This window comes from Cyprinus carpio, chromosome A8 (genome assembly GCF_018340385.1).
Source record: "Cyprinus carpio isolate SPL01 chromosome A8, ASM1834038v1, whole genome shotgun sequence".
Lineage (NCBI taxonomy): Eukaryota > Metazoa > Chordata > Actinopteri > Cypriniformes > Cyprinidae > Cyprinus > Cyprinus carpio.
This window is the reverse complement of record NC_056579.1, coordinates 10,089,554-10,113,157: the sequence shown is the minus strand read 5'-3', so window position 1 is coordinate 10,113,157 and position 23,604 is coordinate 10,089,554. Positions and strand designations below refer to the sequence as shown.

General features: G+C 36.5%; 2 protein-coding genes across 3 annotated transcripts in view; both read left to right on the top strand.

Moving 5' to 3' along the window:
• The window catches only part of adamts10 (ADAM metallopeptidase with thrombospondin type 1 motif, 10), a 51,425-nt gene extending 48,945 nt beyond the window's left edge, over window positions 1–2,480 (top strand). For both annotated transcript variants that reach the window (XM_042762057.1, XM_042762058.1), the window contains 2 exons: window positions 41–200; window positions 1,994–2,480. In XM_042762057.1, coding sequence (XP_042617991.1) covers window positions 41–200; window positions 1,994–2,103 — 270 coding nt within the window. In that variant the 3' untranslated portion in view covers window positions 2,104–2,480. The remainder of the gene's footprint in view (window positions 1–40; window positions 201–1,993) is intronic.
• A 3,675-nt stretch (window positions 2,481–6,155) lies between these two features.
• Window positions 6,156–23,108, top strand: myo1f (myosin IF). Its single transcript, XM_042762056.1, has 28 exons — window positions 6,156–6,345; window positions 10,656–10,787; window positions 11,283–11,372; window positions 11,462–11,556; window positions 12,970–13,057; window positions 13,145–13,234; window positions 13,333–13,464; window positions 15,285–15,419; window positions 15,539–15,671; window positions 15,831–16,027; window positions 16,123–16,203; window positions 16,543–16,629; window positions 16,728–16,814; window positions 16,932–17,099; window positions 17,195–17,280; window positions 17,547–17,628; window positions 17,729–17,835; window positions 17,934–18,032; window positions 18,322–18,466; window positions 18,610–18,724; window positions 19,121–19,290; window positions 19,520–19,665; window positions 21,299–21,445; window positions 21,529–21,677; window positions 21,759–21,818; window positions 21,945–22,164; window positions 22,249–22,421; window positions 22,502–23,108. The coding sequence occupies exons 1-28, from the start codon at window positions 6,343–6,345 to the stop codon at window positions 22,576–22,578; spliced, it is 3,294 nt and encodes a 1,097-aa protein (XP_042617990.1). The 5' UTR covers window positions 6,156–6,342; the 3' UTR covers window positions 22,579–23,108.
• Window positions 23,109–23,604: the final 496 nt, after the last annotated feature.

The window sequence follows — 23,604 nt, the reverse complement described above, 5'->3', positions numbered from 1 at the left end:
TCACTCTACTTTCTGAACAGGCAAAAATGCAAGAGCACAGTGCTCAGCTATGTGCGGTATGGGTCAAGAGATTCGTTTAGTGCAGTGTCTGACACACACTGGCCAGCCATCTAATGAGTGCCCCGAGACACATCGTCCCACCTCCATGCAGCAGTGCAAGAGCAAGTGTGATAAAAATGGCCCTACAGATAACCCTGAAGGTTAGAGGTTAAAGGGCAAGCAGACACACTTTGCATCCCAATTAGCTGGTCATTGGTCATATATACTATTATAATTAGTACATTCCAAATCATAATGCATTGAACATCAAACTAAAGGGACTATACTAATGCAATTTAAAGCTGCAGTCCGTAAGTTTTGCCTCTTTGTCACCATCTCTGTTTGTTAAGCTGCACTACTGACTCCTGTGTCCGTAAGTTTTGCCTTTTAAGTGCAAGTGGTCACAACACACTGCCCGGCAGTCAGTCACTGAAAACCTGGAATTGCATTTACTTTTGGAATTATTTTCCTTGCGTGGGTTTTACACTGGCACGTCTCCAGCACGGATTAATCTAATTTTTGAGGACTATGTGTGGCAGTCAGTCACTGCACTGGTGTGGATAGCCTAGTCTACGTCTTGGAATATATGACCCAAATAAGAATTTTCTCCATATATTGTCATCTGAACAAGTAAGTAACAAGTCTGCCAAGTTTGTTCTGACCAATTGAGGAAAAAAAGCATTACAATAAATCACAACAAAAACAGCTATAAAAAAATATTAACTAACATCACACAAAACAAAAAAAATTATTATTGTTATACTTTATTCTCAGATTATTAATGTTAACAATATCAGCTTGCAAGGGTTAACAATATCAGGGATGCGTGGCTATTGTATCCTGAAGTATCGATACCGTGTCGAGCACAGGAAAGTATCGATACTCAATGATGCAAGACAGCGCCAATCAATCACAAACAGCAAAAGTCGTTACACTGGACACTGCACAAAGCACGCGTTGAAAATCATTTGAAACAGGGCTGCGTTTCCCATAAGTAAAACACAGCAGCAGTGATACCCTTCGGGATTTGTCATGCAGTGCATCCAGTGTAGACAGCATCAATTATAATAACTAATTCTCATACACTACAAATTTGTAATAAACTGTGTTAGTGTGTAGATTTCAATTTCTGTACAGTCTAATCTCTAATTGTCATACCCTTCAAATTTCATACCAAGAAATTCTTTTAACCCAAAAAGCAAACTATGCTCCCTTCAAACTGGTTGTCTTTAAAATACAAATCTTATGTTATCCCAGGCTATCTGTAATCAGAAGCACATTTAAAACTGTAATATAATTTAATTTAATTCACATGTGTTTCATATAATCCTTTCTGGATTACAATCCGCCATCAAAATAATTTTTTTGACATTTAATTATTCTAGCTGCTGTGAGAAAAGGCTATAAACGATCGGCCACCTGCAGGATCCTCACATGCGATAGCCTAGTAGCCGGGACAACTTCTTTATGTGTACAGACGTGACGTAAAAACGCAGCAACATGCTTGAATTTCCCACTAAAAAAATCAACCCGTACCACTCAAATTAGGAAACATTATTATAAGCTAATCGTTTTGAATCGGGCTAAAATAAGGCGATAGTTTCGAACACTGACTGGTTATGTACTTGCTCAAATATTGATTTTGGATCATTTTTAACCAAAAAAAAAATATGGACTGCAGCTTTAATGACAGTATTATGTTGCAGAACTCACATACATAAAGTATAGAGTGCTGCAGTGATTGCATCATCACCTCAGTACTCTATACTTTATGCATGTGAGTTAGCATCACACTGGTTCCCTTGACAAAAAAACTGATAGGATTTTGCAATTGCAAGGCAAATGTCGAAATGTATTACATGCTTGAAGTCACTGGAAAATCTGAAAACATTGTGTTTTTAGGATGCAAATTTAATTTCTCTGTGACTGACTGCACTTTTTCTGTTCCCCTTAGAGTGTAAAGATGTGAACAAAGTGGCATACTGCCCCCTGGTGCTCAGGTTCAAATTTTGCAGCCGTGCATACTTCAGACAGATGTGCTGCAAAACCTGCCAAGGACACTGACCTCCCTCCCTCTCTCTCTTGCTCTCTCTCTCTCTCTCTTACTCACTCTCTATGTCTCTCTCTCTTGCCCCCATTTTCTTCCCTCTCCACCCTCCAGTCTTCTTGCATGGCCAGAAACACCCATACTCAGCATTCCGCTGGAGGAGTGCTGTTAACCACTGGCAGACTGACATCATCGCGAGAGAAAGCGTGGAAGAAATGAGAGCAAGAGAGAGACGTGAAAAGAAAGAGAGAGAGAAAGTCTGTGCTGCTCTCTTTCTCTCCCTCTGACCAGCTACTTTGGCACTGCTGCTGTGAATACCAGTCTGCCTAAAAGACATCCGTCAGTGTTTCTTTTGCTTTTCCATGTGGTGCTTTCGGCCATCACTGTCATACAGAAAACATCTATTAAACTAACACAAAAATAATCATAAATATAACAAAATAACATATTCCCAAAATTGCAATCAGACCATTTATAGACCAGTCATCTTTATTATAGTCTCAAAGATTCACTCAGTAATTTTTTGTGTAGCGCTGGTCGTTTTGGACTTATACTGACACCGAGTGTTTTGGATGAATCATCATGCACAGTTGTTTTCAGTTACCAATGTAGAAAAGCACTACTCATAGTCAGCCATTATTAATTTAATCCACAAACAAAATTGTCCAAAAAAAAAACATGTTACTGAGTTAAAATGAGTAGTGTGCAGCTGGTCATGTGATCTCAATATGGCTGCTCCCATGAGAGACTGACTCCATGTAAAATAAACCAACTCTTGTCAGGCTGGGATGTTAAAATATTTTTCAAAAGTACTTTTTACTTTGCTTGTGTATAAAATTATAAAACATTATTGAGTGCATCTTTAAAGGGATAATTCACCAAAAAATGAAAATTCTGCTATTATTTACTCACCCTCATGGTGTTACAAAGATGTATGACTTTTTCTTTATTCTCCAGAACATCAAAGAAGAAATCTTTGTCCATGCAATAAAATATCTATTTTTGTGGTCCACAGAAGAAAGAAAGTCATAATTGTTTTGAACAACATGAGGGTGAGTAAATAATGTATTTTCATTTTTGGGTGAACTATCCCCTTAAGGGCCTTTTCACTTACAGAAATTTACAAAGCAACCAACAGTTAACTATTTTTATAGGAGTTGGTGATTTTAATTGACGTGAGCAAAGGTGCAGTCACATTTACCTCTGGTCCTAAGAATTTTCACATTGAAATCTAGTAATTTCAATAGGAATTTCGCTTAGAGGGAAATTTTCTCTACACAGATTTTGCAACGAATTTCGCAAGTTGCAAAATCGCTGCGTTGAGCACCAGAAAGCTGTTTGTTTTGAAAGTGTCTTCTGTGTGAGCAGTGCATTGTACATTGCAACACTGTGCTATACAGTGGACCTTTTGCAAATAAACATTTGCTGAAAATTCACTAATGTGACCGTACAGTAATGCTTCATGATACAGATGAATGCTGCAGTTCAGTAGGAACACTTACTAGCAGTGACATTGAACAATTAAATCACTGTCCGTGTAAATTGCCCTTTAGAGACACTCCAGATCACTCAGATATCATAAGCTCTCATTCGATGTGGTTGGTGCTGAAATACTGTATCTTTTAATCTGACAGCCTTGTGGCTATTTGTAGATGCTGTGCAATTTTCTTGCCATCCGGTCCCATTATGCTTACATTATATTAAGATAACGTGCATCAGTCAAACCTGGATGAACAATGAACTGTTTAGCAAACAAAGGGAAACAAGAGGTAAGGTCAGTTTAGCTTCTGTGCACAACTTAATAGTAGTTAGAGGCCAATGGAAGCTGTTGTTAAACCCATGTGGTGGTCATATTGTTATTCTCAGACACTTTTTACCTAAGATAACGTACTGTACTTCTAATGAACCACAAGTCAGCATGCAGCAATTTTGGTTACATTACAGAATTGTGACCCATGTAACCTTATTTACTGGATTGCTTCTGCTTCATTTTATCAGGTCAGGAAAAAATATTCATACTCTCACCTCTGAGATCTTTAAGTAATTTTTTTTTTTTGGGGGGGGGGGGGGATTCTTCCCATAATCTACATGACCTTATGCTGTTTTTTTTTTCTTCTTCTGTGGAACACAAAATGATATTCAGTTGTGTCCAAGTGGTCACACAGTTGAGATTTTAAAAAGTACTACAGTTTTATTCAAATTCCTCTAAAGTCATACAATAGGTTGAATGTACCATAATGTAAGTCATTGTTTGAAGTAACAATGCAGAACCTATGGCATTTGATTATGCATTTTGAGAGTAAAGGGAAGAATTAGGGTGGAAGTAATATTTTTTGCTAATTTTATTTGGGTCTGTTCCTCACAAAAAAAATAAAAAGTAAAACATGTTTCTTCCATAACAGCTTGGAACAGCATAATGGTGATTAAAAAAGTAATTTTTAATAACTCTTCCAAATATATAACTTTCAGTGTTTTTGTGACATATTGATTCGATTCCCTTTCAGAACCTACAATTTCCTTTTTACCCACTTCTAACCCAAATATCAGCATTTATCTCAAATTTGCCAATTTTTTAGTCAGTCATTGTTAGAGAGCCATAACAGACCTTTTCCCCACCCTGGGTCCTGGCAGCACACATCGAATGTTTGATTTGAAGAGCAGATCTTGAAGAGGTGGCCTCCTTTCAAGGACTGGTGGCTAATCTGTGGTGCTACAGTATGGTGCTATGTCTTTATTTGTCGTAATCTCAAGATTCAAGTTATTTTTATATTGTAGGGGTTGTTGTGCTAATGGTAATACATTTGCTAAGGAAAAAAATATATATAAGCAAGATTCTATGAAAACTAAAATTATTGTTAAAGTCTCTCTGCAGAGACACTAACTTTGTAATCATTCTTTGGTACAATTATTATGTGAAAGATGAAAATGTTGTTTTGCTTTTGATGGTAAGCTTTTTATACATCAACAATAAATTTAGATCCAACATTTAAAATAACTCAAAATTCACTATTTAAACTCAGTCAAACTTTTATATCCACACTCTACTCAATAACAATTTTCACATGCTACTCAGTAACATGCTGTACTGTCAAGTGCTTGTGATGTAGTTTATGTCCAATAAAAATAATCAATACCAACAAAAAATAACCAATTAATAAAAATTATTCATTAATAAAAAATAATATCCAATGTATTGTTATATCTGTTTTATATCCTTTATATCCAGACTTGGTAAGAGATTACAGTTTTTACACAGTCATCTGTCACATTCTTGTTGGCTTGCCATATATGTGTGTTTACACTGTACGTCCATCTGCACTGTACTTTTTTGCTAAATTGAATATAAAAATAAACTTCCTGCATACTGATGTTCAAGAGGGTCAGATTTAGTGCTAATAGCAGCTCTTTGTATGTGCATATTACATTTACATTAATTTATTTAGTTGACTTTTTTAATACAGTCATTTACTAATTAACATTATGTATAATTTCTGCTGCAGGGCCACAGAAGGAGGTCTATGTGGTCACATCTTTTGAGGACGACAAAGGAAAAACAAATTAGAAATTGCATGTATTGGTAGGCTAACAATAAACAACTAAAACTGTATTCAGGGGCCCTATGTGTATGTGCTGAGGGGCCCAGGGCCCTACTGATCAGCTGACATTATATACTCCAAGAGGCCCTAATGGTTAGCTTTGTTTGTCATTTTTAGGCCGTGATTTTAGCCTTGGGAGGCCCCGAAACACTCAAACCAGTTTTATTTTTGCATTCAGAACTGAATGAAGAAGTACAAACGTGAGTGAGGGTGTGTTCAGTTTTGATGTTTTGCAGGATGACTGTATCATTTCTGCATTTCGTGCAGTTTGTTGCCATCCAGTCAACAGGAGGGGCTGCATCCTGTCACACACCAAAGACTAACCTCGAGCACCTGAAACCTGTGAAACATTATTGATTTTGCGCGATCATGATCTAGGTGAGTTAGACCAATTATATGTCCTCTGCATTTGTTGGCGTATGCGTGGTGTACAGTCTGTGGCGAGAGAGCATGCAACTACTTCTTGTCTCACCTAAAGGTTGTGGGAGTTTGAGGAAGTGATCTCTGCTCAGTGCTTGTCACAGACTGCTTCCCTTCACTAAACATTTGATCTTGTGCTGTAGAGTCTGCTGGTCATGGCAGGGTGCTGAGAAACATTTGGACTGTCACTCTCAACAAAATAAGAACTACAAAAGAGGAGAAACCAACAGCACCGGCATAATGGTAAAGTAGATGTTTAATGAGTTCTTCTAACTTTTATGACTTATTCTGAATCACATCTAATCTGACTGTAAATTATGCACATATTTGTTGCTCCTAAAAGGCCCTTGTTGATTAAACTCAAGTCATTTTATTCCTGTATATGCCTTTAAATAAGTGTATACAGGGTTATACTTTCCTCATTATACTCAATTGTAGTTGCTAATTTTGGAAAGTTTTCTCCTCTGTAAAGTCAAAATGCTTAAAGGGGCTCAAATAGGATCTGTAAAACTATCTTAAAAAAAAGAAGCCTAAAGAACAGCATCACCCAAAAGATACAGGACTCAAACAACTCCTTAAATGGAAACGGATTAGCCTCTGTCATTAGTCAAGGTTTCATTCACCACAGGCATCCGTGACTTTTAATTCTGTCTTTTTGTTAGCCGACTGCACTTGTTAACCATCAAGGCCTGATGCTGTCAAACCGGTGAAATGTTCACACGTTTCCTTGCTACTGAAGGTTTTCATGATGTCAGGGGCAAGGCAGCTATGTAGCTGAGAGAAGTTTGAGGCTATGGTGGTGCTTCTGTAGGAAGTGAGCGTTTGACTTTGTGTGGCGAGAGGTTTACAGAAGATTTTTCGCAACAGCAACCAGGGGTAGGGGGAGTGGGGAAGTGTGTCAGAGGGGACTTGTGGTTCTTGTCTGTACTTCCTCACCACTTGTAGAGCTTTCTAAAGCTTGTCTTTCTCAGCCTGTACTAAAATGATCCAGCACAACTGGCCTATAACTTACTTGGGTCAGATGATGGATGCAAAGTTGACAGGAACCACATTATTTTAGGGATAGTTTAGCAAAAAAAAAAAAAAAAAAAAGGAAAGGAAATTCTGTCGTTCTCTTTTTGTCAACTCTTTTTGACCATAAAATCGAAGACTCAGTGACGTCCAAAACAACCTCCAACCCATTAATTTCATAAAAACACATCTGCCATTTCAAAACCTTTCATTTCCGAATGACTCACAATGCTTTGCATTAACCATTTTTGGAATGTGAGGAATCGGTAGCCGTTTTCTACTGGTCAAGCATTTTTCACTATTACCATGGCTATTAACGTCTAGTCCTAGTGGCAAAGAGGAACATAATCCACGTAAAAAAAAAAACCCCATATAAAATAATACAAAAACCACTTTTAACTCATAAACAAAAACAAACACCCTACACATTAACAATTTTTCAAAATATCCCCTTTTGTGTTTCATAGAAAGACATACAGGCTTGGACTATCACTTTAAGTGAGGTTTGTCCTCAACAAATGTACCCCTATATTTGAGAACTAACAGAGAGGAAGAGGTTTTTTAACCTCAAGCGTTGTTTGCAAGAAACAAAAGTCTTTGCCAAAGTTCTCTGAGCTGTGTTTGTAGGTATTTCTTATTTATTTACTTCATGACCCTTAAACAAGTATGTGCTATGTAGTATGAATGTAATCTGAACATACTACATTCGTAATGTTCTCCTTTTCGCCTACTGGTTTACAGATACTGTGAGTTTGGACATAATACTCATTTCATATTTTGCCCCAGTTTATAGTAGGGAAGTAGGCTTATTTGCAGTGAGTGTCCTCCTATCTCCGTCATTATTCAGACCTTTACCTCAGCACAGATGTCAGCAAGTCATTATGGCTGATTCATTGTCTGTCTTGCTTGTCAGGTTGTGAATTGTATGCTATCATTTCATGTTTCCTTATTTCGTAAGAGCATTTCAGCTATTTCAGTATCTTTAAATTCTGAAAGATTTAAATATGCTTTCATTAGCCAGTTATGGAATGTGAAAATCAGTAGACAAAGGCATTTTCTACTTTTTTGGCTATTACCACCTAGTTCTAGTAGCAAAGAGGAACATTAGTATTGTACAATGAGTTACAAATATGGCTCTATTCTTGATTGTGTAGAGCGGGTGCTACCTCGAGATTTAAACATCTCAGGTCATGCTTTGCAGCACATTATGAACATTATGTATAGCTTGTACTCTCTCAAAACCTCTTTGAGTGAGAGAGAAGTGTATTTTCTGAAAATCCAGTGTCCATCAAACTACAGTTAATTAGTGTATAATCTTATGAGTGTATACCTCTGATGTAGCTCAGGTAAGTACCATGACCATCCTCCATGTGTGCTGTTTGACATGAAGTCTAAAAAAACACAACAAAAACACACAAAAAAAAAAGTGAAGGGTTCACAGCTTCCTAATGGTGCAACACATCAAAAGAAAAGAAGCCTTAAGGAGCCTGCATACAGAAACATCTGGTTTACCTCAAATTTAAATGCAAAAATGAATGTTAGGCTTAGAAAATAAAAAAATATGATAAACTGTCAATCTCGATCCAACTATAACCAAACAAAATCAAACATTACAGTGTTTTCAGTGTAAAAAGTAAGTCTTTTTTTATAAAAATGTGTTGTATTTTGCATATTGGGTCAATTATATGTAAATATAAGCAAACTACAGTGTTATTATGCTAAATGTTACAGGTGATTTTGCTAAGAAAGCCAAAACTTTTAATTGTAGTATTTAATGCATCAAAATTTGACACACACACAACTAGTGTATAACTTCCTTATATCTGCTGCCTGTTGCTTGGAAACTATCTGTGGTTTCCTGTCCTAACAACCACAGACAACCACCTTAGGTCAATCACCTAGTTATTTAGACTGAAACAATTCCATTTTATGGTATTGCATTACACCTTCCATCTTACTTTATATTACCGTATGTAAGAGGAAAGTCCTCTAGCCTACATATTGTACTTCAAATGTCATCTTGTAAAGGATTTAGCTATGAAATATTGAAGGTAACCATTTTAAAATCTTTAAAAAGTTTAACAGATTCTCTTTTTTGTGCATCAGCGCACAACATGTGATGATATACTGAAGAAAGAAGCGCAGAAGACCCAAATGCGAGTTAAACAGTTTATTACCACAGAAAACTCAAAGTTCTTAAGTGGCAAAGGTGATGAGAAACAGGTGGCTGCAGGGGTGCTCCGTGACGCAGGGACTGCAATGGGCAAACGAAAGCAGGAATCTCAAGAGAATTTCACACAAGGACAACTTCACTGGAAACTTCAAGAAACACCACGTCCAGAACCGACAGGGAGAGCATGACAGAACCACAGTAGCGCCTGCAATGAACTGACAAACAAGACACGCAAACACACACATTAAATAAGGTGCTAGATGGGAAGCCGCTTTTGCTACTAATTAAATCAGCACTCTAACACTGTCACGCCCAACCATACACACACACGAGGGCGAGTCAGTGAATCATGAACCGTGAAACAACATTGCAGCATTTTTTAGAAACATGTTTTTGACTTTGTATTTATGAAGATCATATTTCCTTTTAAAACAAGTAGCCTACATTTATGTTTACAGAGATGTGCATCTCAGTTCAGCTTTTAGCTTCTACCTACATCTAACATCGAACACCTCAGTTAAAAAAAAGATTTAAATACTTTAAAACAGGGAAGATTGAAAGAGGAACTGGATGCTGTAAGTCTGTTTGAACCATGGCTGTAAGTTTTCCAAAGGCAGCGTCTTTCACTGGCTTGAACATCAGTGCAGTATGTGAGTTAAGCAACTTGTTCATTTGCTCTTTGTATGGGATATAAGTAAAAGGGACACTTGAAATGCTCTGGCTAAAATTTACCCTAAGCCTCTTCAAAATCAGTCTGGCTTATTTTTTGTGTGGAACACCAACTTTTAACAATTTTGTAAATTTCTGATGGATATAATCCAGTCCTATATATATTTTCAGTATGTTTATGTAAGTAAAATGGATTATAGATGTCTTTCCATATTGGATTTGCACTTCTTTGATCTCAGCATCAAAGTACCATATAATCTCTTCCGACTTCCTGTAGACCTGTTCAGTTTCTAGTATGAATGAATGAATGGTGCATTTATATAGTGCTTTATTGTGTATTGCTCTACACCCAAAGCACTTTACAATCATGTCGGGGCAAGAAGGCATGGGTTCCCTCAAGATTTATTATTATTAAAATAAGTCAGTTGCTAAATAGGGTCTACAATAGCCGTCTATTTCTTCAAGTACATGAACTCAAATCTTTGTTGTAAAATTCCTACAAATGGATGTTGTGACTCTAATCTCTCTCTCTCTATCTATCTATCTATCTATCTATCTATCTATCTATCTATCTATCTATCTATCTATCCATCTAACTGTTTCTATCTATCTATCTATCTATCTATCTATCTATCTATCTATCTATCTATCTATCTATCTATCTATCTATCTATCTATCTATCTATCATCTGTCCTTCAGGGCAGTAAGTATCACTGGCAGAGCCAGAATGTCAAGCAGAGTGGGGTTGATGACATGGTGCTTCTCTCCAAGATCACTGAAGATGCCATCGTGGAAAATCTCAAAAAGAGATTTATGGACGACTACATCTTTGTATCCTTGATATAAAAGGGATCAGATCACTCAAGGGTGGATCAACACACTCCTCTCAGCTGATCAGTTAGCACTCTTCGTGTCGTTGCTGTTTTTAAGACTTCAATCACAAGTTTTGTCTTCCTCTTTTGTTTACGTGTATCTCAACAGTTAGCACACACTTACTTCCTGATTTAACGTGACGCTTAGCAGCCACTCTTTTACTACATGGGAACAAATAAGAGTTCTCAGGAAGATTAATATTTTTTATTTCTAGATTTCTATCTCAAATAAATTTCAACCATTTATCACAGAATCACTGTCTCCACAAAAACTGCTTTCAACATTAATAATATGATGGTTTCTGAAGGATCATGTGACATTGAAGACCGGAGTAATAGCTGCTTTAAATTTTTTTGCCATCACAGGAATAAATGACATTTTATGATTTTTGAAAAAACTTAATTGGATTTAATTTAACTGGATTGTTCATATGTCCTTAACTGTGATTTAAAGACCTATATAGGGCCTGTATTGATATCGGTGAATCCCTTCAAACAGATGCCATACTTCACTGACCGTGAGATTGAGCTCTACCAGGGAGCTGTAGGTCAAATACAATGAACACTTAGTCATTTAGCACATTTATCTTGCATTTAACATGTTCTATTCATAGCCATCTCTTTTTACTTTAGGCCCAATATGAGAACCCACCACACATTTACGCCCTGACAGACAACATGTACAGGAACATGATGATTGACAGCGAAAATCAATGTGTCATTATAAGGTTTGTGGTCCTCGCATGATACATGCCGTCTGTTTCAACACGGATTTGATGTTCTTCCTGTGACTTGCCACAATGTGACTTGCCACATTCAAACCCAAGCCCGTTTTCACATGCAAGCCGCACCTCCAAATTAAACCACTAGAGAAGAAATATCAGGGAATTCAAGTGACTCGCTTCTGGTTTAACATTTAAAGAAATCCTTTTTTGTATACCTTTCCAGTTCTGAGTGGGCTGTCTGTAACCTTTCACTCTCTAACAACTCGAGACGAAATTTGCTATCTCAGCCGTTTGCCAGAGATACACATTTCAGTATTAGTGTCATTCGCTGATATCAATATCATTTTTTTTTACTCTCTTTGGTCCCGTTCTCACTGTTGGCAGTTTCTTCCCTTATTTGTCACACCCACAAAGCCTTTGCAGCAGTGGTCACCATTCTTAGCATAGTTTCCTTCCTGATTTACACAGGCAGCGGAGAGGAGCTTGCAAATGTTGTTTCTTAATAGCTTTAGCTTAATAGCTAAGTTTTTTTTTTTTTTTTTAGCTTAATAGCTAAGTTTTTTTATAAAAAGCTCCTCTTTAGGTACTGTCCTTATCAAAGGGCCAGACCATCACATCTAATGAACTAGAACAAATCAAGTGAGCTTTAGACATAACCAAGCAAATATTTAATAACTAAAAGTAGTAGTTCTCAGTAGAACAGAATAAACAAGTTGAATAATTTAGCTCCTTCAACCATGCCGTTTTAATCATTTCAACCAACCATTGATATTAAACAACCAGGATATAATAGGCACTGCAGTACGTATCTGATTGACCAAATAGGGGCATCTTAGCATCGCAAGATTTGTCCTGATGCCTTCCTACTTCCATTTTTTGGGTCTTGGCCAATGAGGATGAGAATAGCCATATGAAGAGTTCCAATGCAAAAGCCTCTAAAAGCCATCTTGGTCAAAAATGATATATCAATACTGAGTGAATGCTCTCCAAACCTAGTATGTTTATCAAGTACTTTGACTTCAAATGCGCTAAATCCCAGCCTCAACCCATTCAGAAGTACAAGAACTTACATAGAAACCTATACATAGTAGCCAGAACGAAATGCTATTTTTAAAAGAAAAACATCAGACGTACTTAGAGGCTTTTGCATCTGAACTCTTCATATGTAGGCATACCATTTTATTCAGCTCACGAGTGCTATAATTTCTAGAAAAAAAAAGAATTAAAACTGGGTTTAAAAGCCGTTAACCACAACTTCCTGTTGAAGTGACACCACCTTTTGAAAGCATGCTTGTGTGTCTGTGTGAGAATGTGAATTCAAGTAGCACTGATGTACAGGTGGTGAATTATGTTGAATCAGTGTGACTTAACATAATCAGGGAGTTATGTTCCGGTCTTCTGTATGTTTGTGTTCAGTGGAGAAAGTGGAGCAGGAAAAACAGTTGCTGCTAAATACATTATGGGCTACATCTCTAAAGTATCAGGGGGAGGAGCTAAAGTACAGGTAACAACTGTGTTTGAAATACCTTTTTACCGTTTTAGAAGCAAATGGCAGTTCTGAAATGTATGCTGTGTTGTTTTTGTTGTTCAGCATGTGAAGGAAATTATCCTGCAGTCAAACCCTCTGCTGGAAGCCTTTGGCAATGCGAAGACAGTCCGAAACAACAATTCAAGTCGCTTTGTGCGTTTCACACTCATATATATGCAGCTCAATTTTATGAATTTACAACACGCAAACCTGTGTTCCATTACTGTGAGTAACACTAGCTCAATTGACAGGGCAAATACTTTGAGATCCAGTTTAGTCGAGGAGGAGAGCCAGACGGAGGGAAGATCTCCAACTTCCTGCTGGAAAAATCAAGAGTCGTGAGCCAGAATGAAAGTGAAAGGAACTTTCACATCTTCTACCAGGTAGGAAAATGTTATAATTATAGATCTTTTTTATTATTATTATTTGACAGTGTCTTAAATATAAAATGTTTTAAATCAATCACGGACATCTCAAAAAAAAAAAAAAAAAAAATATATATATATATATATATATATATATATATATATATATATATATATATATATATATATATATATATATATATACCATTTCTTACTGTTTAACAGGGTTTAGAAATACACAACAGAAAATAAAAGGGAAATAAGTCACCATCAAGACTAAATTAAATATGCAGTAGTATTTAAATAAGATATATTATATCAATTATATAATTTAAATAAAATCAAAGAAATTCATAGTCTTCAATATTAAATGTTTAAAATAGTTTTTTTTTTTAAATATTAAATATATCTTTCTCAAAGTAAGTCATAATATATATATTTTAGTTTAACATGGCTTAGAAAAACACAACAGGAAAAAGGAACAAAAACACTACAAAAAGATCAAAATCCACATCAAACATAAATATGTATACGTAACATTATATGTATTATACAGTGTCAACCACTAATATTGGCACCCTTGGTAAATATGAGCAAATGTGGCTGTGAAAAAAATCTGCATCACTTATCTTTTAAATATTTCATTCAAAAAATTCACAAAATTCTAACCTATCATTGAAATAAAACAATGGAAAGTGAGGGGGAAATCTTATTATGAAATAAATGTTTTTCTCTACTTCACATTAGCCACAATTATTGCACCCAATTATTGCACAGTCCTTTTCCCTAGATAACAACTCTGAGCTTACTCCTATAATGCCTGATGAGTGGTGCTTCTTCTCTTCAGTTCATCCCACTCATTTTCTATAGGGTTCAGGTCAGAGGACTGAGACGACCATAGCAGAAGTTTCATTTTGTGCTCAGTGACAAATGTTTGTGTTGATTTTGACATTTGTTTTGGATCATTGTCCTGATGGAAGATCCAACCATGGCCTATTATAAGATTTCTGACAGAGTCCGTCAGGTTTCGATTTTTGGTATTAGATAGATGGTGGAAATTGGGATTTTAAATGCTTTAGATTTTTTCTTACAGCCACTTTCTATTTTGTGAAGCTCAACAATTTTGTTCTGCACATCAGAACTATATTCTCTGGTTTTACCCTTTTATGATGGATCATTAAGGGAATTTAGCCTTTGTGTCCTTCTATTTATAATCCTGTGGAACAAGAAGTCATGACTGGATAATTTCATACTCTTAGTCACATTGGTGTGTAAAACAAATTGTAAATATGAATGGGAATATACTTCAGAGATATTTTACTCATAAGAATTTTATAGGGGTGCCAATAATTGTGGCCAACATGCATTGGAGAAAAACATTTATTTCATAATGTGCATGAGTGTCCCCCAAATTTCCATTGTTTTACTTCAATGATAGGTTAGAATTTTGTGAATTTTTTTTTTAATGAAAGATCAAAAAGATAAACCATGCAGATTTATTTTCACAGCCACCTTTGCTCATATTTACCAAGGGTGCCAATATTAGTGGTTGGCACTGTATGTAATATTATTTAAATAACTATTTAATATACTTATTGTTTAAAATAAATTTATTAATAATATTAAATAATTTATATATAAAATATGTAATTTTTCCCAGAGCTGCATCTAAAAAATTCATATAATTAAAAGTTAAATTCATGTTGTTGATTACACTAATTTTTCTGATAATACCGATGGGCCACATGTATAGCTATTGAATTAACCACCTCTCTTTCTCTCTCTCTCTCTCTCTCTCTCTCTCTCTCTCTCTCTCTCTCTCTCTCTCTCTCTTTTAGCTAATAGATGGTTGCACGCCTCAGCAGAGGGAAGATTTAGGAATTATGACCCCAGATTACTACTACTACCTGAACCAGTCTGGAACATACAAAGTGGATGGAACTAATGACAGCAAGGACTTCCAAGAAACCATGGTACATATTTTCATCAATATCATCATGCCAGATTATGTGTATCTCTTCACAGGTACATTGAGAACAGTTCAGTTTCTGCTACTAAAACCTTTGCTAACCCTGATGTTTGATGTCTACAGGAAGCCATGCAGGTGATCGGCATACCGGAGATGTTTCAGAGGCAGGCGCTGCAGATTGTAGCTGGCATCTTACATCTGGGCGCCATCAACTTTATTGAGGCGGGAAACTATGCGCAGGTGGAGAGCACGGACTGTGAGTGATATGTGGATGAAGTTTGCCTATTTGCAGTTCTGAGATCACTCAGTAAAATTCTGAAACCATTGACTGTCATAACAGTGACTGATTATTTTGATCTTTGTAAATGTTCTGTTAGACTTTGCATTGACATCTTTTACCCTGCTTTCAACCCAGTGTTGGCGTTCCCTGCATACTTGCTGGGCATCGACCAAAACCGTCTACAGGAGAAACTCACCAGCAGGAAAATGGACTCCAAATGGGGTGGTAAATCTGAATCCATTGATGTGACTCTGAACAGAGAACAAGCATGCTACACCCGTGACGCTCTCTCCAAAGCACTTTACGCCCGTCTGTTTGACTACCTTGTTGAGGTTAGTGAACAGTACATGAACACCCAATAAACATTGGTTGAGAGGAAACTGTGGAAACATTTTTTGTTTTTGTTTTTCTTTCTCTGTTTGAGCAGGCAATAAATAAAGCCATGCAGAAACCCAATGAGGAGCTCAGTATTGGTGTTCTGGATATTTATGGATTTGAAATTTTCCAGGTGAATATCCTCTCCTTTTATTCATTGTTATTGAATATTATAATGAGGGAATTTTAACCTTCTAATCATTAATCAGTCAATAAGTCATATTTGTAATTTTAATTGACTCTAAATATGCATTGCCATTCAAAAGTTTGGAGAATTATTTCAGTAACATTATAAAAATCAACCACAAACATTTGAATGGAAGACATATTTTGTGTGTGTGTGTGTGTGTGTGTGTTTTATGATTATTTTCAAGTGTTAATGTTCTTAAGTAACATTCTGTGAAAAAAAATGAGTACGTTTTAATTTAATTTAATTCTATTATTAATAACAATTCTATCTTTTTTTCTCTAGAGGAATGGTTTTGAGCAGTTCTGTATCAACTTTGTGAATGAAAAGCTGCAGCAGATCTTTATTGAGCTGACGCTGAAAGCAGAACAGGTACAACAAACAACTCTTTCATTATTCTTTTCACTATATCTCTCTTGATGTGTGTAAAGTCTTAGTCTGACAGACTTATTGTTCTTTACTTCCCACAGGAAGAGTATGTACAAGAGGGCATTAAATGGACACCCATAGAATACTTTAACAACAAAGTTGTGTGTGACTTAATAGAAAATAAACTGGTAAGCCTGTAGAGAGGCTGTGCTATATTCATTATTAATAACAATTCATAATAATAATAATAATAATAATTTTTACTAGCTTTGTCAGCTGTAACCCTGTTCCCTCCTCAATCCCAGAATCCTCCTGGCATCATGAGCGTGTTGGATGATGTGTGTGCTACCATGCACGCCAAAGGAGATGGTGCTGATATGACTCTGCTTCAGAAGCTACAGGCTGCGGTGGGGACGCACGATCACTTCAACAACTGGAACTCTGGTTTTGTTATTCACCACTACGCTGGCAAGGTGTGTTATGACTTTTGATCTGTAGTGCTTACCAACCAAAAACATTTTGTACAATAGTGTAGCACTCCTAAATTTCTTTTACTTCTTTGATTCAGGTGTCGTATGACATCAGCGGGTTCTGTGAGCGAAACAGAGATGTGCTTTTTCCTGATCTCATAGAATTGATGAACAGCAGCCAATAGTAAGAGCTAATTCTCTCTTTCTTTCTCGCTATAAGCATTGTTTATATAAGAGGTTGTTTTAGGTTTGGTAAAAGGGTAGAGAACTTAATGTAACAGAAAGCCATGGAAACAACAGAACAATGACAGATGAGTGTAATCAGTTTTCTCTGCAACTGGTTTTCTTCTCCTGGAAAGCACTTGCAAATTGACATAACCCATTTTTTTCCATAATCTCAATCAACATGTTCCAAACATCCAAAAAATATTGATCTCCCTGGCATTGCAGTGATTTCATCCAGAGCCTCTTCCCAGAAAACCTCAACACGGATAAGAAAGGTAGACCAACCACCGCTAGCTCGAAGATCAAAGTAAGACCAATAATTATAATAAACCCATACTCTTCTGAGGATCAGCACACCTGCCACATTTCCTTTATTTGGAGTCACTCATTGACTGTCTGGTCCACAGAGACAGGCCAACGAGTTGGTTAGCACACTGATGAAGTGCACACCGCATTACATCCGCTGCATCAAACCCAATGAGACCAAGAGGCCCAAAGACTGGGAGGAGAGCAGGTGAGCTCATACAAATAAGACTCCAGATATTTCGCAAAGATGGTTTAAATGAACTACTATAAATGTGCTATTCATAAATTTCACTTTTATGCTCCCAGAGTGAAACATCAGGTGGAATATCTTGGCTTGAGGGAAAATATTAGGGTACGACGTGCCGGCTTTGCTTATCGTAGAATCTTCCAGAAGTTTTTACAGAGGTAAGAGTAAGCCTGAAAAAATATGTTGGACATAAAATATATTTTCAAATATGTTTCAAATGGATATTTTAGTAGCATTGCTGTCTAATACTTGAATTAGGCCTGGGGTTTTCTAGTTAAGCAAATTAACCTCAGGTGAGAGAGCTCAAATAAATTAGTCTCGGGTGTTAATCTCCGCGGAAATATCGCTGGTGTGTAAATCTTGACCTCTCAGGAGTGCTACTTTTACGGGTGATTTCCCAGGTGTGTTAATCTCGGCAGTAACAGAAAAGCACTTGTGTTTTGCTAGGTATGCCATTCTAACAGCCGAGACGTGGCCTTATTGGCGTGGTGCGGAACAGCAGGGCGTTTTGCACCTCTTGCGTTCTGTAAACATGGACACAGATCAGTACCAAATGGGACGCACCAAAGTCTTCGTCAAGAATCCAGAGTCGGTGAGGCTCAGAAATTTGAAAAAAGTCACAAAATGAATTAAAAAGACATAGGACACCTAAAATAAGGCCTAAAAAGAAGGGCATAAATAAAACTGTTGATCAAATTTGGACTTTCCCTTAAATCCCATATCTTTAAACTGCAGCTATTTTTGCTGGAGGAGATGCGAGAGAGGAAGTTTGACACATTTGCCAGAACCATCCAGAAGGCATGGAGGAAATTCATCGCAAGGAAGAAATATGAACAGATGCGGGAGGAGGGTGAGTACAAATTTATTAAACCTGGAGACTTGTTCCATAGATCCTAACATGCCTAACAGCATCTTAACAGTCACAGGACTTCATAAGTGACTGATTGTAACGGTCTACCATGTGCCATAAAAACAGTGTTTCCATTCCTTTCACAAGACTTTGCTGTTAGCATTATGCTAAGCTAATGGCAGGATACAGCATATACAAATATTGTGTACAATAATCTATTTGTAATTATACCCAACTATTTTAGATGATACTTCTAGGTGATTAAGTATTAAATTAAACATTTATTTATCATCCTCGTTTCTGTTTTGTAATGTGTACATTGCATATGGTATGCACTGTAATAGCAAATTTTATATATGAGGTTGTACACTGTCTTTCTCTGTGTCTAATTTTCAGCCTCTGATATACTGTATAACTTTAAAGAACGACGTAAGAATAGTATAAACAGGAACTTTGTTGGCGATTACCTGGGAATGGAAGAGAGGCCTGAACTCCGGCAGTTCATGGTCAAGAGAGAGCGAGTTGACTTTGCAGACTCAGTCAACAAGTTTGACCGTAGGTTTAAGGTGAGAAACTAATAAGCAAAAATGATGTGTAGTGTTTCTTTCAAACATTTGGAGTCTGTAGGATTTTTTGTCTTTGAAAGAAGTCTCTAAAATGCTGATTTGATGTCCAAAAAAACATTTGTTCTTATTATCAATGTTGACAACAGTTGTGCTGCTTAATATTTTAGTGGAAACCGTGATACGATTCAGGATTCTTGGCTTCAGGGTTATTTCTCACTGTTTTCTTTAGTCTATAAAGAGGGATCTGATACTGACACCGAAATCCATCTACCTAATCGGTCGGGAAAAGATAAAGAAAGGACCAGAGAAAGGCCTGATAAAGGAAGTTCTGAAAAGAAAGCTTGACATTGGAAGTGTCCATTCGATCTCTTTGAGGTAAGTAGCTTCCTCATATATATATATATATATATATATGTATGTGTGTGTGTGTGTGTGTGTGTGTGTATATATATATGTGTGTATATATTTGTTTTAGAAACGTGTATAATTGTCACCACAAACAAAAGGGTGGATTCTTAGTCTAGGAATATAGTGGCATTTTTGTTGCAATTACACATTGCTCGTTTAGCAATGAACAGCAAGATGATTTGTAAATGTGTAAATATTCAACTTTATTCAACTAAATATCTTAATTGCAAATCCAAAAAGGCATTACACATTTAGCTAGATATACATCTCCTCTTAAAATCATTGTCTGTTATTTTGCTCTCTGGGTCTGAGCATTTATTCGGTGTCTGCTTCATACACGATAGTGCTTACATGCAGATTTATTTCTGTGTGACACAAATAAGCTGCAAGACCACCACTGCTGCTACAGTAGAAGAGCTTACACGGAAGTTCTGCTGGGTCAAACTATTTGCAAAGTGCAACATGGAAATTAGCAAACAGGAAGTGAGTTAATATTTATGGCAGCTCAGCTCTTTTTTCTGCCTTATATGGCAAGTCTGAGAGAGAATGAAAGCAGTTTTGAACAAGAGGGAGTGGGATGGTGATTGTCTGCTCCTTATGATGATAATCAATGATGATATATCAAAGACACATGAAGATAATGTGAAAATCAATTACACATTAGTAAATAATAACATTTTCTGTGCTTTGATATTTCGTCAGTCATGTCCTCTCTCATCTCCTCTTCTGTTTTGTCCATAATTGCTCTTAATTCTTCATCTTCTTCAGTGTATTAATTGTCCAGCACCATTTGAGCTGTTTGAGTTTTGCCTGGCTGATGAGAAAACGTTATTTGTTGGATTTCATGTATATATGAATTTACTGTTAGGTCTTCCTTGACATGGTTTCTTCATGATCACACCCAGAACTGTTCATATCTTTTATATTTAACACTTAAAAATGCTAATACTGAATGGTATCTATTATTTAAAAAAAATGTTAAAAGGAACACAATTCTGTACTGGTATCAATGAAGGCTTAAAGATGGGGCTATAGGGGATTTTTTTTTTATGTTTTTGTTAAAATCTCTTATACTGTTTTTACTGTATTGATTAAAAATACAGTGAAAACAGTAACATTGTGAACTATTACTACAATTTAAAAGAACAGTTTTCTATTTTAATATATTCTAAAATGTAATTTCATCCTGTGATTGCAAGTATTTTAAGCAGCCAAAACAATAGTCCTCAGTGTCACATCATGATCTGCTGATTTGTTGCTTATTTCTTATATTTGACAATGTTGAAAACAGTTGTGCCGCTTAATATTTTTGTTGAAACCATAATACATTTTTAAGAGTTCTTGAATAGACTACTAAAAATAAATAGAAAAATGAAAAAGAAAGTTCAAAAAAAAAATTTTTAAACACAAAACATTATAAATGTATTTACTGTCTCTCTTTACCTTGAATGAGTCCTTGATTTAAAGTATTATTTTTTTCCCAAAAATTTGTAAATAAATAAAATAAAGAAGAGTTACTGGGCGAATACTGGGAAAGGTATATTGAAATCATCACAGTTTTGTTTGGATGAGCACCATATCTTCCTTCATTTCCCTCCAGCACAAGGCAAGATGACTTCTTCATCCTTCACGAGAATGAGTATGACAGTCTGCTGGAGTCCACATTTAAGACCGAGTTCCTCAGTCTGCTTTGCAAACGTTATGAGGAGCAGACCCGAAGCAAACTCTCACTGTCCTTCAGCGACAGGTGCTGATAACTCTCTATCTCTGGTTTATAGCATTAGACTCATTCCAGAGCAGTACATAAACTGATAGTAATATTTTGTGCAGGCTGGAGTTCCGTGTGAAGAAGGAAGGCTGGGGAGGAGGCGGCACACGTGTGGTGGTTTTCCAGAGGGGACAGACTGATGTAGCCGTCATCAAACCTGGAGGAAAGACCCTTACTATCTCTATAGGAGATGGACTACCAAAGACATCCAGTACGTGAGATGGATGGATGAAGAGTGTCAACAGTGGCTTTTCATTGAGCTTTACTGCATGTTCTTTTTGTTTTTCTCCAGAGCCAACAAGGAAAGGCATGCCACAGAGTCATGGAGGAAGAAACCAGCCACGGCAAAGAGGTAAAATTCCTAATTTATGCAATTAAGTTCGAATTCTGAGTTAAAACTACTATGCTAAACCATGTGGATAAATTTTTATTCCCTCTAGATTTATTGAAACACTCTATATGATATAATTTTTGACAGGGGGCCATCAGAACGGGGCTGCACAGTTTGCCCGGGGTGGTGCTCAACAGCAGAATTACTCGCAGAAGGAAGCGACGTATTCCATGCCAGTGAGGAACCCTCCACCTAGTAACGCTCTTCCTAAACTGGGATCACAGAAGAATCAAAGAGGCTCCAGGCCAGCCCAGAATCAGCCCACAAACCTTGACTTCCTCAATGTACCTGATCAGGGCATGTCAGGGTAAGAGAACACAGATGCACATGCCCCTACAAAAACATCTCAAAACCAGTTTTTGTAAATACTAAACGGTCTAAAACTTTCCAGAATGCAGCGGAAAAGGAGCATCAGTCAACGGCCTCCACCGGCCCCCTCTAGCCGTCCCAAACCTCAGCCCCGACCACAGGGCCCTCGTTGCAGAGCGCTTTACCAGTATTTTGGCCAAGATGTGGATGAAATTAGTTTTGATGTCAATGACGTCATTGAACTTATCCGTGAAGGTGAGACCTGGAAATAAGAATGTTGGGAAATAGATTTAGGCTGTTGAATTGTTTCTAACGCTCCTCTGGGTTTCCTGCAGATCCATCCGGGTGGTGGCGAGGGCGGATTCATGGGAAGGAGGGTCTCTTTCCTGGAAACTATGTGGAGAAGATCTGACCTCTGCATGTTAGCGAGGTCACACTGATTACCCTGCACCATGACTTTTGACTTCTAACCTCTACTAGATCCTGGAGTTTCTTAGGCTCTGGGAATTTGGACTCAAGCCAGTAACAAGAACAGTAGGATTTTTTGCAGAATTTTATTACATTATTTTTGGTAAGGATTTTTTTTAAAGAGACAAATTTGTTGGTACAATTTTCAGGCTAAGAGAGAGCATACACTGTTTACAGAGACTCTGCACTGCCCACAAATGACCACTTGACTGTGCTGTTGTGCAGTTTGAAAGATTTGAGAGAAATGGTTTCTTTTTTTCAAAGGGAAGAACAACAATCGAAGCCTTTTCCTTAATTTTTATGTCTAATTTCCTTCAATTTCCTGTTATATGTAAAAATATTTTCTATGGATCATTTTTTTTTTTTTTACCATTTTTCTCTTCTTATCTGTGTAAAATCTTCATTCAAATCTTCATAAAGAGTATTAATTGATGTCTGATATTAACAGTATTAAAGAGAGCTTTGTTTAAAAGATTTCAGTGCTGCATTATATTAAAATCAAATGACATCCCAAAATAAAATAAAAATATAAGAAATATATATATATATATATATATATATATATATATATATATATATATATATATATATATTTATATATATATATGAAATATAAGAAAAAAATATTCCCTAATGTTTTAGCCACAAATGTGATTATACTCTCAAAAATAAGGAATATGTCCATTACAATGTGATGATTATGAATGAAAAGACTGCCTCTGGTACGCTTCACTCTGATCAAGCTTTGTTAAATGGAGAATCTGATCAAGTTTGCATCTGAGAGTATACAGTTATTACATCTCGAGGCAATGAAAACTTCACTTGTCTTGGCCAGTAAACTTGTAAGAGAAAATTGGAACCAAGCCTAAATAACTTCACCATGGAAACGTGTTTTTCCTTGTTTGCTTTCCCTCTTGTCTAATTTCTGTGGTACATGCATTTGATGTGATATTTGGATTGGATTTGCAAT